The sequence below is a fragment of the Salvelinus namaycush genome, chromosome 40 (genome assembly GCF_016432855.1).
Source record: "Salvelinus namaycush isolate Seneca chromosome 40, SaNama_1.0, whole genome shotgun sequence".
Classification (NCBI taxonomy): Eukaryota; Metazoa; Chordata; class Actinopteri; order Salmoniformes; family Salmonidae; genus Salvelinus; species Salvelinus namaycush.
In genome coordinates, this window is record NC_052346.1 from 11,978,400 (window position 1) to 12,000,505 (window position 22,106).

The 22,106-nt window shown below is 42.5% G+C and overlaps 1 protein-coding gene across 3 annotated transcripts; it reads right to left on the bottom strand.

The window, feature by feature from the left end:
* Positions 1-11,128: 11,128 nt before the first annotated feature.
* On the bottom strand, positions 11,129-18,250 carry LOC120033578. 3 transcript variants are annotated; one of them, XM_038979986.1, is made up of 24 exons: positions 18,145-18,250; positions 17,554-17,692; positions 17,126-17,185; positions 16,753-16,895; positions 16,513-16,548; positions 16,369-16,426; positions 15,601-15,743; positions 15,448-15,474; positions 15,279-15,339; positions 15,045-15,187; positions 14,852-14,887; positions 14,708-14,765; positions 13,940-14,082; positions 13,787-13,813; positions 13,618-13,678; positions 13,384-13,526; positions 13,191-13,226; positions 13,047-13,104; positions 12,279-12,421; positions 12,126-12,152; positions 11,957-12,017; positions 11,723-11,865; positions 11,524-11,559; positions 11,129-11,203 (listed from the first exon to the last, which is right to left on the bottom strand). In XM_038979986.1, exons 2-24 carry the CDS (start codon positions 17,675-17,677, stop codon positions 11,198-11,200), a joined length of 1,773 nt encoding a protein of 590 aa, XP_038835914.1. In that variant the 5' UTR covers positions 17,678-17,692; positions 18,145-18,250; the 3' UTR covers positions 11,129-11,197. The 3 variants fall into 3 exon arrangements, with proteins under 3 accessions (XP_038835914.1, XP_038835912.1, XP_038835915.1); XM_038979984.1 differs by having other exon boundaries at positions 11,501-11,559; XM_038979987.1 differs by lacking the exon at positions 17,126-17,185 and having other exon boundaries at positions 11,501-11,559.
* Between the last annotated feature and the right edge of the window lie 3,856 nt (positions 18,251-22,106).

A 22,106-nucleotide genomic window follows, 5' to 3' on the forward strand; every position in this document is an offset into this window, starting at 1 on the left:
CCCTCAACCGACCTCCGTCTGAGCAGACCCCCTCCGTCTGAGCAGACCACCCCCCGGGCTACTAACTTTAAACGCCGCGTGCTAGCGTAGTGGCGGCTTCCCTGCTCCATCTACGGCTGCCCCCTGGACACTATGATCACTTGGCTACATAGCTGATGCCTGCCGGACTGTCCATTAATTCACGGTACTCCATTCTGTTTATTTGTGTTTTATCTGTCAGCTCTGTGTTTTAACTCAGGCTCTGTGTGTAGTTAATCCGACCCTCTCTGCCTAGTCGTCGCCATTTTTACCTGCTGTTGCTGTGTTAGCTGACTAGCTGCTGTTATCTCACCTGTTGTTTTAGCTAGCTCTCCCAATCAAGACCTGCAATCACTTTATGCCTTACTGTATGTCTCTCTCAAATATCAATATGCCTTGTATACTGTTGTTCAGGCTAGTTATCATTGTTTTGGTTTGCAATGGACCCCGTAGTTCCACTCTCCGTACCTCTGATACCTCCTTTGTCCCACCTCCCACACATGCGGTGACCTCACCCATTGAGACCAGCATGTCCAGAGATACAACCTCTCTTATCATCACCCAGTGCCTGGGCTTGCCTCCGCTGTACCCGTGCCCCACCATACCCCTGTCTGCACATTATGCCCAGAATCTATTCTACCACGTCCATAAATCTGCTCCTTTTATTCCTTGTCCCCAACGCTCTAGGCGACCAGTTTTGATAGCCTTTAGCCGCACCCTCATCCTACTACTCCTCTGTTCCTCGGGTGATGTGGAGGTAAACCCAGGCCCTGCATGTCCCCAGGCACCCTCATTTGTTGACTTCTGTGATCGAAAAAGCCTTGGCCTCATGCATGTCAACATCAGAAGCCTCCTCCCTAAGTTTGTCTTACTCACCGCTTTAGCACACTCTGCCAACCCTGATGTCCTTGCCGTGTCTGAATCCTGGCTTAGGAAGGCCACCAAAAATTCTGAGATTTCCATACCCAACTATAACACTTTCCGTCAAGATAGAACTGCCAAAGGGGGAGGAGTTGCAATCTACTGCAGAGATAGCCTGCAAAGTTCTGTCATACTTTCCAGGTCTATGCCCAAACAGTTCGAACTTCTAATTTTAAAAACGAATCTCTCCAGAAATAAGTCTCTCACTGTTGCCGCCTGCTACCGACCCCCCTCAGCTCCCAGCTGTGCCCTGGACACCATCTGTGAATTGATCGCTCCCCATCTAGCTTCAGAGTTTGTTCTGTTAGGTGACCTAAACTGGGATATGCTTAACACCCCGGCAGTCCTACAATCTAAGCTAGATGCCCTCAATCTCACACAAATCATCAAGGAACCCACCAGGTACAACCCTAAATCCGTAAACATGGGCACCCTAATAGACATTATCCTGACCAACTTGCCCTCCAAATACACCTCTGCTGTCTTCAATCAAGATCTCAGCGATCACTGCCTCATTGCCTGTATCCGCTACGGGTCCGCGGTCAAACGACCACCCCTCATCACTGTCAAACGCTCCCTAAAACACTTCTGCGAGCAGGCCTTTCTAATCGACCTGGCCCGGGTACCCTGGAAGGATATTGACCTCATGCCGTCAGTTGAGGATGCCTGGTCATTCTTTAAAAGTTACTTCCTCACCATATTAGACAAGCATGCTCCGTTCAAAAAATGCAGAACTAAGAACAGATATAGCCCTTGGTTCACTCCAGACCTGACTGCCCTCGACCAGCACAAAAACATCCTGTGGCGAACTGCAATAGCATCGAAGAGCCCCCGCGATATGCAACTGTTCAGGGAAGTCAGGAACCAATACACGCAGTCAGTCAGGAAAGCAAAGGCCAGCTTTTTCAAGCAGAAATTTGCATCCTGTAGCTCTAACTCCAAAAAGTTCTGGGATACTGTAAAGTCCATGGAGAACAAGAGCACCTCCTCCCAGCTGCCCACTGCACTGAGGCTAGGTAACACGGTCACCACCGATAAATCCGTGATAATCGAAAACTTCAACAAGCATTTCTCAACGGCTGGCCATGCCTTCCTCCTGGCGACTCCAACCTTGGCAAACAGCCCCACCCCCCCCCGCTGCTACTCGCCCAAGCCTCCCCAGCTTCTCCTTTACCCAAATCCAGATAGGAGATGTTCTGAAAGAGCTGGAAAACCTGGACCCATACAAATCAGCTGGGCTTGACAATCTGGACCCCCTATTTCTGAAACTGTCCGCCGCCATTGTCGCACCCCCTATTACCAGCCTGTTCAACCTCTCCTTCGTATCATCTGAGATCCCCAAGGATTGGAAAGCTGCCGCGGTCATCCCCCTCTTCAAAGGGGGAGACACCCTGGACCCAAACTGTTACAGACCTATATCCATCCTGCCCTGCCTATCTAAGGTCTTCGAAAGCCAAGTCAACAAACAGATCACTGACCATCTCGAATCCCACCGTACCTTCTCCGCTGTGCAATCCGGTTTCCGAGCCGGTCACGGGTGCACCTCAGCCACGCTCAAGGTACTAAACGATATCATAACCGCCATCGATAAAAGACAGTACTGTGCAGCCGTCTTCATCGACCTGGCCAAGGCTTTCGACTCTGTCAATCACCATATTCTTATCGGCAGACTCAGTAGCCTCGGTTTTTCTAATGACTGCCTTGCCTGGTTCACCAACTACTTTGCAGACAGAGTTCAGTGTGTCAAATCGGAGGGCATGTTGTCCGGTCCTCTGGCAGTCTCTATGGGGGTACCACAGGGTTCAATTCTCGGGCTGACTCTTTTCTCTGTATATATCAATGATGTTGCTCTTGCTGCGGACGATTCCCTGATCCACCTCTACGCAGACGACACCATTCTGTATACTTCTGGCCCTTCCTTGGACACTGTGCTATCTAACCTCCAAACGAGCTTCAATGCCATACAACACTCCTTCCGTGGCCTCCAACTGCTCTTAAACGCTAGTAAAACCAAATGCATGCTTTTCATCCGTTCGCTGCCTGCACCCGCACGCCCGACTAGCATCACCACCCTGGACGGTTCCGACCTAGAATATGTGGACATCTATAAGTACCTAGGTGTCTGGCTAGACTGCAAACTCTCCTTCCAGACTCATATCAAACATCTCCAATCCAAAATCAAATCTAGAGTCGGCTTTCTATTTCGCAACAAAGCCTCCTTCACTCACGCCGCCAAACTTACCCTAGTAAAACTGACTATCCTACCGATCCTCGACTTCGGCGATGTCATCTACAAAATAGCTTCCAATACTCTACTCAGCAAACTGGATGCAGTTTATCACAGTGCCATCCGTTTTGTTACTAAAGCACCTTATACGACCCACCACTGCGACCTGTATGCCCTAGTCGGCTGGCCCTCGCTACATGTTCGTCGTCAGACCCACTGGCTCCAGGTCATCTACAAGGCTATGCTAGGTAAAGTGCCGCCTTATCTCAGTTCACTGGTCACGATGGCTACACCCACCCGTAGCACGCGCTCCAGCAGGTGTATCTCACTGATCATCCCTAAAGCCAAAACCTCATTTGGACGCCTTTCCTTCCAGTTCTCTGCTGCCTGCGACTGGAACGAATTGCAAAAATCTCTGAAGTTGGAGACTTTTATCTCCCTCAACAACTTTAAACATCTGCTATCCGAGCAGCTAACCGATCGCTGCAGCTGTACATAGTCCATCGGTATATAGCCCACCCAATTTACCTACCTCACCCCCCATACTGCTTTTATTTATTTACTTTTCTGCTCTTTTGCACACCAGTATCTCTACTTGCACATGATCATCTGATGATTTATCACTCCAGTGTTAATCTGCTAAATTGTAATTATTCGATTTATTGCCTATCTCCTCATGCCTTTTGCACACATTGTATATAGATTCTCTTTTTTTCTACCATGTTATTGACTTGTTTATTGTTTACTCCATGTGTAACTCTGTGTTGTTGTCTGTTCACACTGCTATGCTTTATCTTGGCCAGGTCGCAGTTGCAAATGAGAACTTGTTCTCAACTAGCCTACCTGGTTAAATAAAGGTGAAATAAAATAAAAAATCTGGTTTCAGAGCTGGTCATGGGTGCACCTCAGCCCCGCTCAAGGTCCTAAACGACATCATAACCGCCATCGATAAGAGACATTACTGTGCAGCCGTATTCATCGACCTGGCCAAGGCTTTCGACTCTGTCAATCACCACATTATTATTGGCAGACTCAACAGCCTTGGTTTCTCAATGATTGCCTCGCCTGGTTTACCAACTACTTCTCTGATAGAGTTCAGTGTGTCAAATCGGAGGGCCTGTTGTCCGGACCTCTGGCAGTCTCTATGGGGGTGCCACAGGGTTCAATCCTCGGGCCGACTCTCTTCTCTGTATACATCAATGATGTTGCTCTTGCTACTGGTGATTCTCTGATACACCTCTACGCAGACGACACCATTCTGTATACGTCTGGCCCCTCTTTGGACACTGTGTTAACTAACCTCCAGATGAGCTTCAATGCCATACAACTCTCCTTCCGTGGCCTCCAACTGCTCTTAAGTAAAACTAAACGCATGCTATTCAAACGATCACTGCCCGCACCTGCTCGCCCGTCCAGCATCACTACTCTGGACGGCTCTGACTTAGAATACGTGGACAACTACAAATACCTAGGTGTCTGGTTAGACTGTAAACTCTCCTTCCAGACTCACATTAAGCATCTCCAATCCAAAATTAAATCTAGAATCGGCTTCCTATATCGCAACAAAGCATCCTTCACTCATGCTGCCAAACATACCCTCGTAAAACTGACCATCCTACCGATCCTCGACTTCGGTGATGTCATCTATAAAATAGCCTCCAACACTCTACTCAACGTACTGGATGCAGTCTATCACAGTGACATCCGTTTTGTCACCAAAGCCCCATACACTACCCACCATTGCGACCTGTACGCTCTCGTTGGTTGGCCCTCGCTTCATACTCGTCGCCAAACCCACTGGCTACAGGTTATCTACAAGTCTCTGCTAGGTAAAGCCCCACCTTATCTCAGCTCACTGGTCACCATAGCAGCACCCACTCGTAGCACGCGCTCCAGCAGGTATATCTCACTGGTCACCCCCAAAGCCAATTCCTCCTTTGGTCGTCTTTCCTATCGTCTTTCCTATCTCCCTCACTAGCTTTAAGCACCAGCTGTCATAGCAGCTCACAGATCACTGCACCTGTACATATCCCATCTGTAAACAGCCCATCTATCTACCTACCTCATCCCCATACTGTATTTATTTAGTTATCTTGCTCCTTTGCACCCCAGTATCTCTACTTGCACATTCATCTTCTGCACATCTACCATTCCAGTGATTAATTGCTATATTGTAATTACTTCGCCACCATGGCCTATTTTATTGCCTTAACTCCCTTACCTTACCTCATTTGCACTCACTGTATATAGACTTTTTGTTTTCTTTTGTTCTACTGTATTATTGACTGTATGTTTTGTTTATTCCATGTGTAACTCTGTGTTGTTGTATGTGTCGAATTGCTATACTTTATCTTGGCCAGGTCGCAGTTGCAAATGAGAACTTGTTCTCAACTAGCCTACCTGGTTAAATATAGGTGAAATATATATATTTTTTAAATGGTCAAGTCAGTGTCCCACCCACATTCCATATTGCAGGGATCATGAACTAGATTCAGCCATGGTCCGATTTCTTCTTTAGCGGATGGTTGGGGGACCGGAGCAAAATTACAAATAATTTGGAAATTGCAAATTGGCCGCAAGAAGCCCACACAGATATAATACTTGACTAAAACATCATATTTTCTAATTATTACATTTGTATACGATCACATGTCTCTCTATAGGGAATACTTGGGAACAGATTTCCAAAATTAAAATCTTTGTCCAGTCTTTTATGAGTAGCTGTTTTTTTCCACGTGTCCAGTGTGGACACCTTTGGCCCTGTGGATCCTGGCCATGGAGAGCTCCATAAGTACAATTTCCTTAAATGTGAGCAGCCATTGTTGCAATGGTGTAAGTGATGAGGTGGAATCCACCTTTGTACAATCGTTTTCTTAGCAGCTGTTGTGCCTACCAACCACACTCTCTGTTGCCTTTCTGACAAGTGCAAATCAGAGTCATCACAAAGCAACATCCCTATTGGATCTAATGGCAGTGTTTTATCTATAGGTACAGAGGTGACATCGTTGACTTTACCCCAGAACTCAACCACCCCCGGGCATTTCCACAACACATGCTGAAAAGTACCAAGGTCCCCTGTGGTGCAGAACTCACATAATGGTGATGGACTAATACCATGTGATGTCTTTTTTGAGGTGTTAGATAGGTTCTATGGCAAACATTTTTTTAAATTAATTGGTGATTGGGGTTTCTAGATGATCCAAATATATTTTTCCATACTGTCTCCCAAGAGTCAAGTTTAGACCAATAGTTTATAGGAAGAGGCAGTGGTAACATGGAACTCATAAAATTGATACGAGGGAGGACATACATTTTAATAATTTAACTTCTAGCATGCAAAGAAGTGGCCATAGCGGACCATCTTTTTATGTATTTTTGGATCTTTTGAAAAGTTTCGAAGTAGTTCTTCCTGAAAGTAGTGTGAAAAGAGGGGGATACAGTGGGGCAAAAAAGTATTTAGTCAGCCACCAATTGTGCAAGTTCTCCCACTTAAAAAGATGAGAGAGGCCTGTAATTTTCATCATAGGTACACTTCAACTATGACAGACAAAATGAGAAAAAAAATCCAGAAAATCACATTGTAGGATTTTTTATGAATTTATTTGCAAATTATGGTGGAAAATAAGTATTTGGTCAATAACAAAAGTTTATCTCAATACTTTGTTATATACCCTTTGTTGGCAATGACAGAGGTCAAACGTTTTCTGTAAGTCTTCACAAGGTTTTCACACACTGTTGCTGGTATTTTGGCCCATTCCTCCATGCAGATCTCCTCTAGAGCAGTGATGTTTTGGGGCTGTTGCTGGGCAACACGGACTTTCAACTCCCTCCAAAGATTTTCTATGGGGTTGAGATCTGGAGACTGGCTAGGCCACTCCAGGACCTTGAAATGCTTCTTACGAAGCCACTCCTTCATTGCCCGGGCGGTGTGTTTGGGATCATTGTCATGCTGAAAGACCCAGCCACGTTTCATCTTCAATGCCCTTGCTGATGGAAGGAGGTTTTCACTCAAAATCTCACGATACATGGCCCCATTCATTCTTTCCTTTACACGGATCAGTCGTCCTGGTCCCTTTGCAGAAAAACAGCCCCAAAGCATGATGTTTCCACCCCCATGCTTCACAGTAGGTATGGTGTTCTTTGGATGCAACTCAGCATTCTTTGTCCTCCAAACACGACGAGTTGAGTTTTTACCAAAAAGTTATATTTTGGTTTCATCTGACCATATGACATTCTCCCAATCTTCTTCTGGATCATCCAAATGCTCTCTAGCAAACTTCAGACGAGCCTGGACATGTACTGGCTTAAGCAGGGGGACACGTCTGGCACTGCAGGATTTGAGTCCCTGGCGGCGTAGTGTGTTACTGATGGTAGGCTTTGTTACTTTGGTCCCAGCTCTCTCCAGGTCATTCACTAGGTCCCCCCGTGTGGTTCTGGGATTTTTGCTCACCGTTCTTGTGATCATTTTGACCCCACGGGGTGAGATCTTGCGTGGAGCCCCAGATCGAGGGAGATTATCAGTGGTCTTGTATGTTTTCCATTTCCTAATAATTGCTCCCACAGTTGATTTTCTTCAAACCAAGCTGCTTACCTATTGCAGATTCAGTTTTCCCGGCCTGGTGCAGGTCTACAATTTTGTTTCTGGTGTCCTTTGACAGCTCTTTGGTCTTGGCCATAGTGGAGTTTGGAGTATGACTGTTTGAGGTTGTGGACAGGTGTCTTTTATACTGATAACAAGTTCAAACAGGTGCCATTAATACAGGTAACGAGTGGAGGACAGAGGAGCCTCTTAAAGAAGAAGTTACAGGTCTGTGAGAGCCAGAAATCTTGCTTGTTTGTAGGTGACCAAATACTTATTTTCCACCATAATTTGCAAATAAATTCATTAAAAATCCTATAATGTGATTTTCTGGATTTGTTTTTCTCATTTTGTCTGTCATAGTTGAAGTGTACCTATGATGACAATTACAGGCCTCTCTCATCTTTTTAAGTGGGAGAACTTGCACAATTGGTGGCTGACTAAATACTTTTTTGCCCCACTGTATGTAATGCCTAAGTAGGTGATTTGCTTCTTCACTGGGATAAAGGGTGGTAGTTGAACGCTTCCCATAGCGGAGTTAAGAGGTAGTAGAGCTGATTTAGAACAGTTGATCTTGTAACCAGACCATGAGCTGAATGCTGTGAAAATAAACATTATTGGCTGGAGGGATTTCTGAACATTTTCTGACGTATATGTCATCTGCATACAGAGAAATTGCTTGTTCGGTTTGATTTTGATATGTGAGGAAGCAGAATTTTGACATATGCTTTGTGCCAGCAGTTCAAGAGAGAGAGCAAATAGCATAGGGGAGGCGGGACAGCCTTGTTTACATCCTGGTTGTATGGTAAATGGATTAGAATGGGTAGTGCCTGTAGATATACATCCTGGTTGAATGGTAAATGGATTAGAATGGGTAGTGCCTGTAGATATACATCCTGGTTGAATGGTAAATGGATTAGAATGGGTAGTGCCTGCAGGTATAATAGAAGAAAGATTCACATACATGGTGCGAGTCATATGTATGAATCTAGCCCCAAAACTAAAATGTTCAAGATCATGTCATAAATATTCCCACTCTAAGTGGTCAAAGGCTTTCTCTGCATCTAATGATAACACAGCACATGGGGTATCCAGAATGGAAGCCTCAGCAACCACATGTTACTGGCTGCCTGACGACCCTTAATAAACCCTGTTTGGTCAGGATGTAAGAGCTTGTGAATAACTTTCTCTTGGCTAAACTGGAATACCCAGGGGTACGTGCAATGCCATCGGGGGTACGCCTCATTTTTTGTTTATAAAAAATGCCTTCACATTTTCAAACAGTACATTTATATTTTTCAACGGGGCTATACATTTGGGTGAGGTTTTTTTCTCACCTGAATAGCCTCGTTTCACTGCCAAGAATAAAATTAAACCATCTAGTGTTCAGCGAAATAACAACACAATGTCAAACACAGGTAGCCTAGTCAAATAATTAACATCCAATCACATTAACCATTACTCTGTCGCGGGAAACCTTCACTCTTGCGCCGAAATTTAGAAATGCAACATGACAATTTGAAAAATAAGCCACGGGAGTTTTTTTTTGCAAGAATAAAGACTACTTTCGAGTAGTAAGACATGTATAAAAGCAACAGATACCATTAATAAGAAGGGGCTAGAAGTGTCTTATAGGGTGAGCTACCGAGTGACTAGGAACGGGAAGCCCCATACTATTGTGGAGGACTTAATTCTTCCTGCTGCCGCAGATATGGCTGGGACAATGCTGGGGGAAAAGGCCTCAAAAAATATACAGACAATGACTTAATCAAACAACACTGTTTCAAGACGCATCAGTAACATGGCAGGAGATGTTTTGAAACAATTACTGCTTTGCCAGGGAATTCTATGCGTTACAGCTGGATGAGTCAACAGACATGGCGGGCCTGGCACAGCTCCTGGTATATGTCCATTACGTTTATGGGGGGTGTCGTGGTAATTTCCTGTATTACTAAATGATGAGAGAGCAAACCACACACAAGTCAGAGTTATATTTTAAAGTCCATCTTTAATTATATGAGCTTCACCATAGCCCTTTGACTCTCAGATCAATTCAGTGTCTATAAATGAATTCTCTGAGAGTGCTTACAAAACAATTCTTAGTATCTTTTATAGCCAAGATACACCCCTCTCAACTCACATGACGAACCACAGATCTTAGGAACATTACAAGGGGCCTTTTACTTGAAAGAGGAGTATCCCATAGCCAGATAGCATTAGCTATAAATTATCGTTCAGTTTGGTCTCTTTAGACGAGATTCTAATCTTGTTCTTGGTACCACTTAGGACCAAAACATTACCTCATCCAATGGCATATATCAATTGTCAATTCTAGATACTCCCATCTCAAATACACCCCCTCTTCTCCTCACTCCTGGAGAAGCTCACTAAGGGGAGTGAACCTCTAGGTCATATACTATCTCAAGATTCATCAACACATCAGAGGGGTAATACAATGATTCCAGACACTGCCATACTCCTCCCCCCAATGGGAAAAGAAGGGAGTGACTAGCATACAGACATAGTGGAGCCTTTCTCCCTTTCTGATATTCTGCATATTATGAAAGTAAATAAAACATCTTATTTATCTATATTACCTAACTAATTCTGATTCATCTACGACAGGAGTCAATTAAGGAAGACATCCTCTTCTGCAAACCACTGGAAACCAGGACAACATGAGAGGATATTTTTAAAGTACTGGACAGTTTGCGCTGTTCTGTGAAAGGAGTAGTACACAGCGTTGTACAAGATCTTCAATTTCTTGGCAATTTCTCGCATGGAATAGCCTTCATTTCTCAGAACAAGAATAGACTGATGAGTTTCAGAGGAAAGTTATTTGTTTCTGACCATTTTGTTCCTGTAATCGAACCCACAAATGCTGATGCTCCAGACACTCAACTAGTCTAAAGAAGGCCAGTTTTATTCCTTCTTTAATCAGGACAACAGTTTTCAGCTGTGCTAACATAATTGCAAAAGAGTTTTCATAATGATCAATTAGTCTTTTAAAATGATAAACTTGGATTAGCTAACACAACGTGCCATTGGAACACAGGAGTGATGTTTGCTGATAATGGGCCTCTGTACGCCTTTGTAGATATTCCATAAAAAATCTGCCGTTTCCAGCTACAATAGTCATTTACAATATTAACAATGTCTACACTGTATTTCTGATCAATTTGATATTATTTTAATGGACAAAAAAGTGATTTTCTTTCAAAAACAAGGACATTTCTAAGTGACCCCAAACTTTTGAACAGTAGTGTATATATATATATTTTTTTTTACTTGGGGGGCCAAATAAAACCACCCACGTCCACATTCGGTTGGGGAACCCTGCCATATGGGCTGATATAAGATAAAGGAAAAAATGGACACAAGAATTGAAAGTGTAGTGTTTATATATATTGTAAATTGCAAAATAGTTAATTCCTCATAGAGTCTTGTCGTCTTCATTCTGTTGGAGGAAACAGACAGTCTGTCAATATCTGATTGTTTTGTGAATTAGGAGTGTAACATTAGTAAATGTGAAGGGTTCTTTAATATTTTTTTAAGACTATGGTCATTGTAGTTAAGGATTGTGAATAGGAGTGTAGTGAGTACAATGTTAGTAACTAATGTGACTGGAAGCATACCCTGTGATGAGATGAGTGGTCAGGGGCAGGAGGATGAATGGGAAAGAGAAACGGGAGTTAACACAAACTTTACATCACTGTAAATTCAGTTAAATTACATTGTAGCATTAAACACATTACATTTTGAAATGCTGGTACGTTACCATGGAGAAAAGCCCTCTAGGAACCTCCTCAGTAGTCTGGAAGCAAAAAGGCGACAAACAACTTTAGACTTGTTTGAGAAATCTTATATCAACTTATAACTTATATCAACATAGTAATATAATGTATAACTAGAAATAACAACCCGGATTTCTTTCAGACTAATCTGAATTAATTTCACTATTAATAATAACACCATACCAAGTCAGCAAAGTGATTGACTGCCATGGTGAAGCTCTCCTGGCCATTCTCTGCTCTCTTGTTGTGTTCCGTCACCATCTTCCTAGTAGCTAGCCAGATCTCCTTGCGCTTAGCTTCCTCCTCGGTGGACGGATAGGTCTTTCCTGCAAGCATGAAAAACGTCAACTTGTTTAATGAATTTGACTTTATGTATACGGGAAATATCTATTTCAGTTATTGTTGAACCAGTTTTACCATATTTAACTTTCCATGTTTCAAACTCCTTGTGCACTTCTGCTTCCTCCCCATCTTGAAGCTAAGGAATAAGAGAGGTCTTGATCATACAATTACCACCACAAATGATTGATTCATATTTTCATTAACCTTATAAGTGCAGTGCATTGCAGTAAGTGCGTGACCCTACCCTTTGTCCTGTAACCTCCGCAGTAGTCTGTGAAAGGAAGCAACATGCATAGTATCAAGAAAGCCTATGAGAAAAGTATCATCAGTAACCAAGTAAGCAACCTCCAAGTTGAACTGTTTTATATAGTAGGCCTCTCCCTGACAGTGATCATACCCTGTCAGAAAGATGATTCATCCCCATGGTGAAGCTCTCTGATCCATTCTCTGCTCTCTTGTTGTGTTCCATCACTCTTGCCCTGGTAGCTAACCAGATCTCCTTACGCCTAGCTTCCTCCTCGGTGGAGTTATAGGTCTTACCTACGAACATGTCCATTTAGTAAATATTAGCATCTGCATTCACCAATGCTAGGCTAACGCTGCACTTTATTTTAAAGCTTATTTCCCTTTAATTATTTAGGGGCCATTGTACTACTACCAGTGGAAACAGTAGCCGTCTCCGAATACCCATACTAGCATACTAAATAGCATGCGAAAAAATACAGTTTTATGGTATGTGACATTTCGGGGAAAAAAGTACTTTGAATATGTAATCTAATGCACAATTGCGTTGATTCCCACCATTCATTCATTTTGGTACAGCTCAACAATTTATCTGATTACCAGCTGTTGTCAAATACGTGAATCGGAAGAAACAAGTGAATTCTACTAGATCAAACGCCGAAATGAGTATGCAGTTTAATTATGTAGTACGCTATTATGGGTATTCGGACACGGCCACTGCCTTAAAATAAAGCCTCATTCAGTCACAGGAGGCTAGTAATAATGGCCCGAATGGTGCAAATGGAATGGCATCAAACACCTGGAAACCATGTGTTTGATACCATTCCACTCATTCTGCTCCAGTCATTACCATGAGCCCGTCCTCCCCAATTAAGGTGCCACCAACCTCCTTTGCATTCAGTTAGTATTAAACCAGTTTTACCATTGACAGTTTTCCACATCTCAAACTCTTTGTCCACCTCTTCTTCCTCAGGTCGAGGCTGAGACACAAGACAGAGTTCTTCATCATACTATTATTATGATTAACCATATAGGGAAATGTGTTGTAAAGACTGTGGCACTTTACCATGGGCAAAAGTCCTTTAGGAACCTCCTCAGTAGTCTGGAAGGAAAAAGGCGACAAACAATTTTAGACTTGTTTGAGAAATCTTATATCAACTTATAACTTATATCAACATAGTAATATAATGTATAACTAGAAATAACAATTTCTTTCAGACTAATCTGAATTAATTTCACTATTAATAATAACACCATACCAAGTCAGCAAAGTGATTGACTGCCATGGTGAAGCTCTCCTGGCCATTCTCTGCTCTCTTGTTGTGTTCCGTCACCATCTTCCTAGTAGCTAGCCAGATCTCCTTGCGCTTAGCTTCCTCCTCGGTGGACGGATAGGTCTTTCCTGCAAGCATGAAAAACGTCAACTTGTTTAATGAATTTGACTTTATGTATACGGGAAATATCTATTTCAGTTATTGTTGAACCAGTTTTACCATATTTAACTTTCCATGTTTCAAACTCCTTGTGCACTTCTGCTTCCTCCCTATCTTGAAGCTAAGGAATAAGAGAGGTCTTGATCATACAATTACCACCACAAATGATTGATTCATATTTTCATTAACCTTATAAGTGCAGTGCATTGCAGTAAGTGCGTGACCCTACCCTTTGTCCTGTAACCTCCGCAGTAGTCTGTGAAAGGAAGCAACATGCATAGTATCAAGAAAGCCTATGAGAAAAGTATCATCAGTAACCAAGTAAGCAACCTCCAAGTTGAACTGTTTTATATAGTAGGCCTCTCCCTGACAGTGATCATACCCTGTCAGAAAGATGATTCATCCCCATGGTGAAGCTCTCTGATCCATTCTCTGCTCTCTTGTTGTGTTCCATCACTCTTGCCCTGGTAGCTAACCAGATCTCCTTACGCCTAGCTTCCTCCTCGGTGGAGTTATAGGTCTTACCTACGAACATGTCCATTTAGTAAATATTAGCATCTGCATTCACCAATGCTAGGCTAACGCTGCACTTTATTTTAAAGCTTATTTCCCTTTAATTATTTAGGGGCCATTGTACTACTACCAGTGGAAACAGTAGCCGTCTCCGAATACCCATACTAGCATACTAAATAGCATGCGAAAAAATACAGTTTTATGGTATGTGACATTTCGGGGAAAAAAGTACTTTGAATATGTAATCTAATGCACAATTGCGTTGATTCCCACCATTCATTCATTTTGGTACAGCTCAACAATTTATCTGATTACCAGCTGTTGTCAAATACGTGAATCGGAAGAAACAAGTGAATTCTACTAGATCAAACGCCGAAATGAGTATGCAGTTTAATTATGTAGTACGCTATTATGGGTATTCGGACACGGCCACTGCCTTAAAATAAAGCCTCATTCAGTCACAGGAGGCTAGTAATAATGGCCCGAATGGTGCAAATGGAATGGCATCAAACACCTGGAAACCATGTGTTTGATACCATTCCACTCATTCTGCTCCAGTCATTACCATGAGCCCGTCCTCCCCAATTAAGGTGCCACCAACCTCCTTTGCATTCAGTTAGTATTAAACCAGTTTTACCATTGACAGTTTTCCACATCTCAAACTCTTTGTCCACCTCTTCTTCCTCAGGTCGAGGCTGAGACACAAGACAGAGTTCTTCATCATACTATTATTATGATTAACCATATAGGGAAATGTGTTGTAAAGACTGTGGCACTTTACCATGGGCAAAAGTCCTTTAGGAACCTCCTCAGTAGTCTGGAAGGAAAAAGGCGACAAACAATTTTAGACTTGTTTGAGAAATCTTATATCAACTTATAACTTATATCAACATAGTAATATAATGTATAACTAGAAATAACAATTTCTTTCAGACTAATCTGAATTAATTTCACTATTAATAATAACACCATACCAAGTCAGCAAAGTGATTGACTGCCATGGTGAAGCTCTCCTGGCCATTCTCTGCTCTCTTGTTGTGTTCCGTCACCATCTTCCTAGTAGCTAGCCAGATCTCCTTGCGCTTAGCTTCCTCCTCGGTGGACGGATAGGTCTTTCCTGCAAGCATGAAAAACGTCAACTTGTTTAATGAATTTGACTTTATGTATACGGGAAATATCTATTTCAGTTATTGTTGAACCAGTTTTACCATATTTAACTTTCCATGTTTCAAACTCCTTGTGCACTTCTGCTTCCTCCCTATCTTGAAGCTAAGGAATAAGAGAGGTCTTGATCATACAATTACCACCACAAATGATTGATTCATATTTTCATTAACCTTATAAGTGCAGTGCATTGCAGTAAGTGCGTGACCCTACCCTTTGTCCTGTAACCTCCGCAGTAGTCTGTGAAAGGAAGCAACATGCATAGTATCAAGAAAGCCTATGAGAAAAGTATCATCAGTAACCAAGTAAGCAACCTCCAAGTTGAACTGTTTTATATAGTAGGCCTCTCCCTGACAGTGATCATACCCTGTCAGAAAGATGATTCATCCCCATGGTGAAGCTCTCTGATCCATTCTCTGCTCTCTTGTTGTGTTCCATCACTCTTGCCCTGGTAGCTAACCAGATCTCCTTACGCCTAGCTTCCTCCTCGGTGGAGTTATAGGTCTTACCTACGAACATGTCCATTTAGTAAATATTAGCATCTGCATTCACCAATGCTAGGCTAACGCTGCACTTTATTTTAAAGCTTATTTCCCTTTAATTATTTAGGGGCCATTGTACTACTACCAGTGGAAACAGTAGCCGTCTCCGAATACCCATACTAGCATACTAAATAGCATGCGAAAAAATACAGTTTTATGGTATGTGACATTTCGGGGAAAAAAGTACTTTGAATATGTAATCTAATGCACAATTGCGTTGATTCCCACCATTCATTCATTTTGGTACAGCTCAACAATTTATCTGATTACCAGCTGTTGTCAAATACGTGAATCGGAAGAAACAAGTGAATTCTACTAGATCAAATGCCGAAATGAGTATGCAGTTTAATTATGTAGTACACTATTATGGGTATTCGGACACGGCCACTGCCTTAAAATAAAGCCTCATTCAGTCACAGGAGGCTAGTAATAATGGCCCGAATGGTGCAAATGGAATGGCATCAAACACCTGGAAACCATGTGTTTGATACCATTCCACTCATTCTGCTCCAGTCATTACCATGAGCCCGTCCTCCCCAATTAAGGTGCCACCAACCTCCTTTGCATTCAGTTAGTATTAAACCAGTTTTACCATTGACAGTTTTCCACATCTCAAACTCTTTGTCCACCTCTTCTTCCTCAGGTCGAGGCTGAGACACAAGACAGAGTTCTTCATCATACTATTATTATGATTAACCATATAGGGAAATGTGTTGTAAAGACTGTGGCACTTTACCATGGGCAAAAGTCCTTTAGGAACCTCCTCAGTAGTCTGTGAGAGGAAGCAAAGACACGGAGACTCAACAAAGAGACTCAACAGGGCTGCTAAGAAAATATCACAGTAGTAACTAACTATAAAACTATGGGCCTAAGACGGATTTGGAATGTTATTGTAAAGCCAGTGGCTGAGCTAGAATTTCTAAACTAACTAACTAAATTGAAAGTTAATAATTTACCAGTAAATATTGAACCGTACCAGGTCAGCAAAGTGATTGACCGCCATGGTGTAGCTCTCTAATCCATTTCCTGCTCTCGTATTGTGTTCCATCACCCTCTTCCTCGTCGCTAACCACATCCCCTTACGTTTGGCTTCCTCCTCGGTAGACGGATAGCTCTTCCCTGCAAATGTACTCTAAATGTATCTTTCTGTGTTGACATTTTGACGACTAATTCATTGTCAATACAATTATACACTGAGTATACCAAACATTAGGAACACCTTCCAAGTACTGAGTTGCCCTCCCTCTCTTGCCCTCAGAACAGCCTCAATTCATCGGGGCATGGACTCTACAAGTTGTCGAAAGTGTTCCACAGGGATGCTGGCCCATGTTGATGTCAATGCTTCCCACCTTTGTGAAGTTGCCTGGATGTCCTCTGGGTGGGGGACCATTCTTGATACACACGGGAAACTGTTGAGAGTGAAAAACCCAGCAGCGGTGCAGTTCTTGACACAAAAAAGTGCACCAGGCACCTACTACCATACCCTGTTCAAAGGCATTTAAATATTTTGTCTTGCCCATTCACCCTCTGAATTGTACACAAACAGAATCCATGTCTCAATTGTCTCAAGGCTTAAAAATCCTTCTTTAACCTGTCTCCTCCCCTTTATCTACACTGATTGAAGTTGATTTAACAATGAATGGTTCAATAAGGGATCACAGCTTTCACCTGGATTCACCTGGCCAGTCTATGTCATGGAAAGAGAAGGCATTCTTAATGTTTTGTATACTCAGTGTAAATATCCATTGGTGAAATACTAGTACAGAACAAGTTTTACCATATTTAACTTTCCATGTCTCAAACTCCTTGTGAACCTCTGCTTCAGAGTCTTCAGGAAGGGGTTTAGACACCACAGATGATACAGTAACAGCCACCAATAGCAGGAGCACGAGAGACTTCATTCTAGAGATGAGCGGCTAAGGTAGAAAACACATGGAAAGATCTGGGTCCAGCTCAATATACTCAAATAGGCCATATTGATATTGATACACTCAAAGGCTTATCCACATTCTCTGACTTCTCCCCCAAACCACACGCACACACACACACACACACACACACACACACACACACACACACACACACACACACACACACACACACACACACACACACACACACACACACACACACACATACGGTCAGCCTTGTGGGGACCAAGGTTTTGTCCCCAGTTAGTCATGACATCCCCATACGGAAGGTGTGCAAACAGTTCAAAGTTCCCATTGGTTCAGCAAAACAACACACACACACACACACACACACACACACACACACACACACACACACACACACACACACACACACACACACACACACACACACACACACACACACACACACACACAACAGCGATGTTTAACTGTACCTTCTCCCTGTGATCGTAGACTCACAGTGCGTTGTACCACTGCACACTGCCACTTTATAGCCACCAGTGACACAGTAGACAAACAAAACAGATGAACTCTGTACCTCTTTCAAAATCACATTGCACAAGCACACAATGCTGTCTTTCACAATCACTTTCAAAACAGCCTTTCTGAGAAGTAAAATTAACCCTACGTTTCCTAATCTAACCTCATCTTGATTCGAAGTCACCTGGTAGGTTAATTCCTCATCACTTTACAGTTTCTCTGTTCAAAAAGGGGTCAAGCAAAAGCCCAGCTACAATAACTCACGGCAGTTGGATTCCTTTAAAAATCTGCGACTTCCAATACTAAAAGTAACTTGGACAGCAACTAGGATAGTGACATGAAATGTACATATTTATAATTAATATCATAAATTTGGCATACAATTTATATACTATAAGGAGACTTGCTAAATCTGGATACATCTGGATCCTGAGGGCCATCTAAAGCCCTGTTTATACCTGGTTCTAACTTGTGTGCTTTATCCTGATCTTGTCCATATTCTGATTGTGCCCACATTTTTAGACAGGTGTAGACGATTAAAAGACACATTGTGATCAGATCTTCCTGGCCACCGCCAGGAAGGGATAACATATACATTTTAATACCATGTGTAGTCACATTTCTGGAAATGTGGGCACGATCAGGACACATTAGCACAAGGTATAAACAGGGCTTTTAACAGATGTCACTGATTATTGCAGTGTACAGCATGTTATATAAACAACAACTAGCCTATTTCACAATCCACTCCATGCTCATTGCATAGTCCACATTATTTGGGTTGTTCCACAAATAGTGCATTTTGATATTTTTGTATTTTATATATATATATTTTTTTACCCCTTTTTCTCCCCAATTTCATGGTATCCAATTGGTAGTAGTTCCTGTCTTGTCTCATCGCTGCAACTCCCGTACGGACTCGGGAGAGGCAAAGGTCGAGAGCCATGCGTCCTCCGAAACACAACCCAACCAAGCCACACTGCTTCTTGACACAATGACACAATGCACATCCAACCCGGAAGCCAGCCGCACCAATGTGTCGGAGGAAACACCTGGTCTGGTCAGCGTGCACTGCGCCACAGGAGTCACGTGCACTGCGCCACAGGTCAGCGTGCACTGCGCCACAGGAGTCGCTAGTTCTCGATGAGACAAGGATATCCCTGCCAGCCAAACCCTCCCTAACCCGGACGACGCTAGGCCAATTGTGCGTCGCCCCATGAGCCTCCCGGTCGCGGCAGAGAGGCAGAGCCTGGGCTCGAACCCAGAATCTCTGGTGCAACAGCTAGCACTGCGGGTCAGTGCCTTAGACCACTGCGCCACCCGGGAGGCCGCATTTTGATATTTTAAGTTGAAATGGTGCACCAATATTGAATTTTAAAAGCCTGTTATATTAAATGAAATGCCCTTTAATATAGACCACATGAAAAATTTAATAAATCTGATTTAAGGTGTGATGGAATTTTAATGTTTGTGCTTTCCTAATAACTCATTTCTGTGTTCTATTCATGTGCTGTTCTAATAACCAATTTCTGTGTTCATGCAAGTGACTGATTGAACAAATCCTCACTATCAGCATCTGCAATTTGGCAGTACGCCCAGACCTTGTTTTGAGAATGAAAGATATCTCAGTTTCAAGGTCTCAGCTTGGAGAGAAGAAGCCTTGTGAGGTATTGGTCTGTCACATGAATGAACCAGTATTGGTTGGTGACATGAATGAACCAAACGTTATCAGTTAGTTCTCTTATATACTGCAGACAGATCATGTTTGCATGATTTAGCTTATTCATCATACATTATTAACGGGACTGCCCAGTTGGAGCTCCTGATCAACATGTGTACATGGTGCATTGAGTTGGTTGGAACCTCTCCAGGTGATTGTTAATAAACAATGATTCATTTAAGATAGACTTCGAGTGTCCCTAGTGGTAATTTCCACCACATGGAGTAGAATTTCCACGACAAGGGTTAGGCCCAAATCAGCATTTTGACACATCCCTCCTGTTTTTCTGACTTCTAGGAAGTTTTAATCCACTTAACCCAAACATTTCCCCAACTTTTCACCTCATTGTGAAGCCCAAATATTATTATCTTATTATTGATCTTATATCTTATTATTGTTTTTTGTAAAGCCTTAGTTATTTTCTTGCTTTGACAAAGTCATTTCTGAAGATTATAATTTATTTAACGTGATTTACATTTTAAGGTCAACCCTGTTATGTGAACTGGACTCTCCTTTAAAAACTGTGAAACTATTCCTTTTTAAATTGAACGTCAAATAGTAAAATCATAGTGTCAAAGCAGGTGATCTGTTTCACTATAGTCATTTTTCTGAATTTAACGTCTTGAAATGGGAAATGTTTTTTTAATGAAGTTGACAGAATGTTGAATTTTTTTAAAACATTTTTTTAACCAAATTACTCTACCCAAATGGCACTCTATTAGTTCATGACAACACAACAGGTAGAATTCAGCAGGGTATCTTACCTCCGCAGTTCAGTACTCCATCCTGCATATAGTACATGTTCTACCGTGCTTCTACTCATGGTCTACACTCTGTTATTACATTACCACTTCAGTTCACTATAATACTTATGAAGAGAATAGGATACAATGCCACCAAGTGGTCAACTAATGCCACTGAGTTTACCACTAAAGTTTCATGTAATGCACTCCCAAGTGAATCAAATTCCATCTCCAACCAATTCCAACCGTGGACATGGTCTTAGATATTTTTTATTCAATACCAAAGCAACTTCAATCTCTGACAAGGCCATTTTGGAGCAGACCTACCTATCATCTTTGAATTAGTTGGACCCCCATTCCTCGTTCTCATTGAGGCCACTTGTGTCACCGATGGATGATGGAGCATTAGAAATACAGTGGTCTCTAAATCACATTTACTGTCGCTGTTTAATACAAACTTATTTACTGTTCAACCCCCCAGTAGGTAATAACAATAACTTGGTGGGTCCTTGTCCTATTTCACACATGTACAAATACGCATGTGTGAATTGGAAATGTGTTTTCCTCATATCCTGCTCTCCCTGAGACAGGGTCTGCCATTATCAACGGCGACCCCGGAGCAATTAGGGTTGAGTGCCTTGCTTAAGGGGCACGTCAACAGCTTTTTCACCTTTATTCAAACTAGGTTCCTTACGGTTATTGGCCCAGTGCCTTAACCGCTATGCTACCAGCCACCCAGTAGGTAGTAATGACATGGTAAGTGTGTTAAATCTTCTGAGGCTTGACTTTTCACCAGGGTGGAGGCTGAGGCAGATGGAGAGGCAGAGTAGGAGAGACAGTATATGACTAGTAGGACAGAGACAGTATAGGACTAGTAGGACAGCGACAGTATAGGACTAGTAGGACAGAGACAGAATAGGACTAGTAGGACAGAGACAGTATAGGACTAGTAGGACAGAGACAGTATAGGACTAGTAGGAGAGACAGTATAGGACTAGTAGGAGAGACAGTATAGGACTAGTAGGACAGAGACAGAATAGGACTAGTAGGACAGAGACAGAATAGGACAAGTAGGACAGAGACAGAATAGGACAAGTAGGAGAGACAGTATAGGACTAATAGGATAGAGACAGTATAGGACTAGTAGGACAGCGACAGTATAGGACTTTTGATGTTTGATGACGAGTTTGATGACTCGTCTTTACGAGTGGATAACATCGTGGAGTTTGATGACTCGTCTTTACGAGTGGATAACATCGTGGAGTTTGATGACTCGTCTTTACGAGTGGATAACATCGTGGAGGTTGATGACTCGTCTTTACGAGTGGATAACATCGTGGAGGTTGATGACTCGTCTTTACGAGTGGATAACATCGTGGAGGTCGATGACTCATCTTTACGAGTGGATAACATTGTGGAGGTTGATGACTCATCTTTACGAGTGGATAACATC

Excerpts from the sequence above, each read along its gene's own strand:
- LOC120033578 (XM_038979984.1), bottom strand. The coding sequence starts at position 17,677 with ATGAAGTCTCTCGTGCTCCTGCTATTGGTGGCTGTTACTGTATCATCT. Across the intron at positions 15,475-15,600 it reads TGAATCATCTTTCTGACAGG|ACTACTGCGGAGGTTACAGG; the intron begins GTATGATCACTG and ends TTCCTTTCACAG. Across the intron at positions 13,227-13,383 it reads TCAATCACTTTGCTGACTTG|ACTACTGAGGAGGTTCCTAA; the intron begins GTATGGTGTTAT and ends TTTTCCTTCCAG.